Consider the following 6,000-nt stretch of genomic DNA (forward strand, 5'->3'; position numbering starts at 1 on the left):
AAACCAGATACTCTGGTTAGCGGGTCAGGACAGACCTATCCTAGTATAGTTATACCTGAATAATATTCAGATAGAACCACTAGGACTAAGCCTAAGGCTTACTCAGAGGGAGAAAGGGATTGAACTTATTCTCCCGAGAAGAAAAGAACAACCGGGGATGTGTGCGAGAGTATACTAAAGCCCCATAGGCTACTAGCCTAGGTGCGGTGAGAATCGATTACCTAAATCACCGAAACTCTCTCGTATACAATCTTGGAGAGGAAAATTCAACAATATCTTACATGTATAAAATATTTGCCTATAGCTTCAATAGCATAAAACTCGGAAAACCTATATCATGCATGAAAGTACTAGGGCCAGATGTCCAGGCTACTAAGCCTCGCGAAGGGCAAGATCGGTTACCTAAATCACCGAACTGAAAACTAACGGCATTATATAAGAATTCCTAGAGGAGCTAAATAGCTAGATTTATTAAAGCGTAAAAACTGGGAACGTCGCTCTGGCTAACTAAATGACCCATATATAGCGAGCGACAGCATCCAGGATGCCTCCGGTAGGCAACAGCTCTTGTTTACGTTAAAATCACTTTTGAATTAATTCAAAACAACAAGAGCTTACATTTATACAAAGTAAAGATAATACTCAACTTTCCAGAGGCAGAAGGAGCCGGAGAAAGCATCATAACGTTGAATAAAATCCAAAAATATGAGAGAACACAAGGGAAAACACCGAGTAGTAGAGCTACACGAAAAGGAATGGAGATGGCGCTGCCACCTTCGTCAGATACACACTGGAAACGGAATGGGAGAGATTCCTTAGGAACGGCTCTCTTTTCATTCCCGTTTCAGATTCTTGTCACTGTAACCCCTCGAAGCGTTAATACTGTTCGGGATGAAGATAGCTATGTGACGTGTCAAGAATACGTCCTCTGATATTATGCGATATCCCTGTTAGATTTAATTAGGGATATTCGCTCCAGGAGTTAGAATTCTGGATACCTTATGGTAAAATTCTCTGGGAATATCACTGTAGTCAAATATACCCTAGGAAGCTACCCTTTAGGAACTTCCATCAGGACGACATGGCCTGAGGCCCGCCCCCCCCCCCCCCCCAAAAAAAAAAAAAAAATATATATATATATATATATATATATATATATATATATATATATATATATATATATATATATATATATATATATATATATATATATATATATATATATATATTCTTCTGTTATTTGTTCTGGTAGTACTCCTACTTTTTCTCCTGCAAACACTGCTGTTGCTTCTGCTGCTGCTACTGCTGTTGCTGATGCTGCTGCAACTCCCCATCCTCCTCCTCTTCCTCCTCCTTTTCCTCTGCCTTTCTTTTTCTTGCTGATACTTTTTCTCTAACTACTTCTTTTCCTATTGGTTCTGATGGTACTCCTACTCTTCCTACCTCATATGGTACGGCTGCTGCTCTTGCTGCTTCTGCTGCTGCTACTGCTTCTGCTGCTGCTGCTACCGCTGCTGCTGCTACTGCTCCTCCTCCTCCTCCTCCGTTCTGCCTCTACCTCCTCCTCTTCTTCCTTTTCCTTTTTTTTTTTTTTTTTTTTTTTTTGCTGCCTCTTCTTCTCTAACTATTTCTTCTGTTATTGGTTCTCGTGGTACTCCTACTATTCCTACTGCTGCTACTGCTGCTGCTGAAGCTGCTGCAGCTCCTCGTCCTCCTCCTCTTCCTCCTCCTTTTCCTCCTCCTCCTTCTCCTCCTTTCTTTTTCTTGCTGATACTTTTTCTCTAACTACTTTTCCTATTGGTTCTGATGGTACTTCTTCTCCTCCTCCTTTATATTGTGTGGCTGCTGCTGCTGCTGCTGCTGCTGCTCCTCCTCCTCCTTTTTTTCTTGCAGCTTCGTCTTCTTTAACTACTTCTTCTGCCATTGGTTCTGGTTGTACTCCTGCTGTTAATCCTGCAAATGATGTTGCTCCTGCTGCCGCAGCTGCTGCTGCTGGTGCTACTCCTCTTCCTCCTCCGCCTCCTCCTCCTCCTCCTCCTCCGACGCCACCTCCTCCTCTTCCTCCTCCTCCTCCTCCCTAATTTTTCTCTTGCTGCGTCTTTTCCTTTTACTACTTCTTCTGCTATTGGTTCTGGTGGTACTCCAACTCTTCCTCCTTTAAATGATACTGCTGCTGCTGCTGTCTCTGTTCCTCCTCCTCCTCCTCCTTTTCCTTTTCCTCCTCCTCCTCCTCCTCCTCCTTTTCCTTTTTCCTCCTCCTCCTCCTCCTCCTCCTCCTCTTCTTCCTCCTCCTCCTCCTCCTCCCCCTCCTCCCCCTCCCTCTCCTCCTCCTCTTCCTCCTTTTCTCTTACTACTTTTCCTCCTTTAACTACTTCTGCTATTGGTTCTGGTGGTACTCCAACTCTTCCTCCCTTAAATGATGCGGCTTCTGCTGGTGCTGGTGCTGCTGCTGTTGTTGTTGTTGTTGTTGTTGTTGCTGATCTGGCTGCTGCTGCTGCTGCTGCTGCTGATGTTGCTGCTTCTGTTCCTCCTCCTCCTCCTCCTCTTCCTCCTCTTCCTCCTCTTTTTCTTGCAACTTCTTCTCTAACTACTTCTTCTGCTATTGGTTCTGGTGGTACTAGTACTCTCCCTTTTTTAACAATGCTGCTGCTGCTGCTGCAGCTGCTGCTGTTGCTGCTGTTGCTTCTCCTTCTCTTCCTCCTCTTCCTACTTCTTTTTCTCTTCTTGCTTCTTCTCCTCCTACTACTTCTTCTGCTATTGGTTCTGTTGGTGCTCCTACTCTTCCTCCTGCAAATGCTGCTGCTGCTTCTGCTGTTGCTGTTGCTAGTACTCCTCCTCCTTCTCCTCTTACTCCTTTTACTTTTGCTGCTTCTTTTCCTCTTTCTACTTCTTTTGCTATTGGTTCTGGTGGTACTCCTACGGTTCCTCCTGCAAATGATGCTCCTACTGCAGTTGCTGCTGCGTCTCCTCCTGCTCCTCATCTTACTCTATTTTCTCTTGCTACTTCCCCTTTTAATACTTCTGCTATTGGTTCTGGTGGTACTCCTACTCTTCCTACGGCAAATGCTGCTGCTGCTGCTACTACTGTTACTGCTACTCCTCCTCCAACTCCTCATTTTTCTCCTACTCTTTCTCCTCCTCTTATTACCTCTGCTATTTGTTCTGGTGGTACTCCTACTCTTCCTACTGCAAATGATGCTGCTGCTACTACTGCTGCTGCTGCTGTTACTGCTACTCCCCCTCCTCCTCCTACTCCTCCTCCTCCTCCTCTTCCTCCTCCTCCTCCTCTTCCTCCTCCTCCTCCTCCTCCTCCTCTTTTTTCTCTTAGTATTTCTCCTCCTCTTACCACTTCCGCTATTGGTTCTGGTGGTACTCCTACTCTTCCTCCTGCAAAGAATACTCCTACTGATGTTGCAGCTGCTGCTCCTCCTGCTCCTCCTCTTACTCCATTTTCTCTTGCTACTTCTACACCTTATAGTACTTCTTCAGCTATTGGTTCTAGTGGTACCCTTACTCTTCCTTCTGCAAATGATGCTCATACTGTTGTAGCTGTCGCTCCTCCTCCTGTTCTTCATCTTACTCCATTTTCTCTTACTTCTTCTTCTTCTTTTACAACTTCTCCTACAATTGGTTCTGGCGATACTCCTCCAGCAGAAGATGCTCCTACTACTGCTGCTGCTTTCACTGCTACTCCTACTCCTCCACCTCCTTTTTCTCTTACTATTTCTTCTCCTCTTACTACTTCTGCTATTGGTTTTGGTGGTACTCCTACTCTTCCTCCTGCAAATGATGCTCCTGCTGCTGTTGCTGCTTCTGGTCATCCTGCTTCTCCTCTTACTGCATTTTCTCTTGCTACTTCTTCTACTTTTACTACTTCTTTTGCTATTGGTTCTGGTGGTAATCCTACTCTTCTTCCTGCAAATGATGCTCTTACTGCTGTTGCTGCTGCATATCCTTCTACTCCTCATCTTACTCCATTTTCTCTTGCTACTTCTCTCTTACTACTTATCCTACTATTGGATTTGGTGGCACTCCTACTCTTCATACTGCAAAAAATGCTGCTGCTGCTGCTGCTGCTGCCACTGCTTCCGCTGCTGCCACTGCTTCCGCTGCTGCCGCTGCTGCCGCTGCTGCCGCTGCTGCCGCTGCTGCCGCTGCTGCCGCTGCTGCCGCTGCTGCCGCTGCTGCCGCTGCTGCCGCTGCTGCTGCCGCTGCTGCCGCTGCTGCTGCCGCTGCTGCCGCTGCTGCTGCCGCTGCTGCTGCTGCTGCTGCTCCTCCTCCTCCTTTTTCCCTTACTGTATCTCCTCCTCTTACTAATTCTGTTATTGGTTCTGGTGGTACTCCTAATCTTCCTACTGGAAATGATGCTACTGCTGCTGCTGCTGCTACTGTAGCTGCTGTTACTTCTATTCTTCCTCCTCCTCCCTTCTATTACTATTTCTGCTCCTTTTCTTTCTTCTGCTATTGGTTCTGGTGGTACTCTTACTCTTCCTCCTGCAAGTGATGCTGCTGTTGATGCTGCAACTACTCATCCTCCTCCTACTTTTTCTCTTGCTACTTATCCTTTTATTACTTCTTTTACTATTGGTTCTGGTGGTACTCTTACTCTTCCTCCTGCAAATGATGCTGTTGCTGATGCTGCAACTACTACTCCTCCTCCTCCTACTTTCTCTCTTGCTACTTCTTCTCCATTTACTACTTCTTCTGCTATTGTTTCTAGTGGCACTCCTACTCTTCCTCCTGCAATTGATGATTATGTTGCTGCTGCTGCTACTCCTCCTTCTCCTCCTCCTTTTTCTCTTGCTACTTCTTCTCCTTTAACTACTTCTTCTACTATTGGTTCTGGTGGTACTCCTACTCTTCCTTTTGCAAATGATGCTGCTGTTGCTGCTGTTGCTACTCCTCCTTCTCCTCCTCCTTTTTCTCTTGCTACTTCCCCTTTTACTACTCTTCTGCTATTGGTTCTGGTGGTACTCCAACTCTTCCTCCTGGAAATGATGCTGCTGCTGCAGCTGCTGCTGCTGCTGTTGCTTCTGCTGCTGCTGCTGCTGTTGTTGCTGCTGCTGCTGCTGCTACTCCTCCTCCTCCTCCTTTTTCTCTTGCTACTTCTTCTCTTTTACACCTTCTTCTGTTATTTGGTCTGGTGGTACTCCTACTCTTCCTCCTGCAAATGATGCTGCTTTTGCAGCTACTGCTACTTCTCCTCCTCCTCCTCCTCCTCCTTTTCCTCCTCTTCCTCCTCTTTCTCTTGCTACTTCTTCTCCTTTTACTACTATTTCTGCTATTGGTTCTGGTGGTACTCCTACTCTTCCTACTGCAGTTGATGCTGCTGCTGCTACTGCTGCTACTGCTACTCCTCCTCCTCCTCCTCCTCCTCCTCCTCCTCCTTCTCCTCCTTCTCTTCCTCCTTTTTCTATTGCTACTTCTTCTCCTTTTACTATTTCTACTGTTATTGGTTCTCGTGGTGCTCCTATTCTTCCTCCTGAAAATGAGGCTGCTGCTGCTGTTTCTGCTGCTGCTGCTGTTGCTTCTGCTACTGCTGCTGCTTCTCCTCTTACTTGTTTTTCTTTTGCTGATTTTTCTCCTCTTACTACTTCTTTTGCTATAGGTCCTGGTGGTACTCCTACCTTTCATCCTGCAAATGATGCTGTTTCTGGCAGTGGTGGTGGTGGTGCTGCTGCTACTCCTCTTCCTCCGCCTCCTTCTTTTTCTCTTGCTACTTCTCCTTTCACTACTTCTTATGCTTTTGGTTTTGGTGGTACTCCTACTCTTCCTCCTGCAAATGATGCTTCTGCTATTGCAGCTACTGCTACTTCTGCTGCGGCTGCTGCTGCTGCTTCTGCTGCTCCCCTTCCTCCTCATCTTCATTCATCTCCTCTTACTCCTTTTTCTCTGGTTGCCTCTTGTTCTTGTACTACTTTTTCCTCTATTGGTTCTGTTGGTGCTCCTACTCTTCCTCCAGGAAATGATGCTGGAACTGGTACTGCTGCTGCTGCTGCT

General features: G+C 46.3%; 1 protein-coding gene across 1 annotated transcript in view; it reads left to right on the plus strand.

Moving 5' to 3' along the window:
* The first annotated feature begins 2,419 nt into the window (after nucleotides 1–2,419).
* LOC137645321 (uncharacterized) overlaps nucleotides 2,420–6,000 on the plus strand; it is a 6,576-nt gene continuing 2,995 nt past the window's right edge. Inside the window, exons 1-4 of the mRNA XM_068378134.1 lie at nucleotides 2,420–2,440; nucleotides 2,622–4,048; nucleotides 4,502–4,848; nucleotides 5,189–6,000. The exon at nucleotides 5,189–6,000 is cut by the window's right edge and continues 133 nt beyond it. Coding sequence (XP_068234235.1) covers nucleotides 2,420–2,440; nucleotides 2,622–4,048; nucleotides 4,502–4,848; nucleotides 5,189–6,000 — 2,607 coding nt within the window. The remainder of the gene's footprint in view (nucleotides 2,441–2,621; nucleotides 4,049–4,501; nucleotides 4,849–5,188) is intronic.

Source organism: Palaemon carinicauda, chromosome 8, assembly GCF_036898095.1.
Source record: "Palaemon carinicauda isolate YSFRI2023 chromosome 8, ASM3689809v2, whole genome shotgun sequence".
In the NCBI taxonomy this organism is placed as follows: Eukaryota; Metazoa; Arthropoda; class Malacostraca; order Decapoda; family Palaemonidae; genus Palaemon; species Palaemon carinicauda.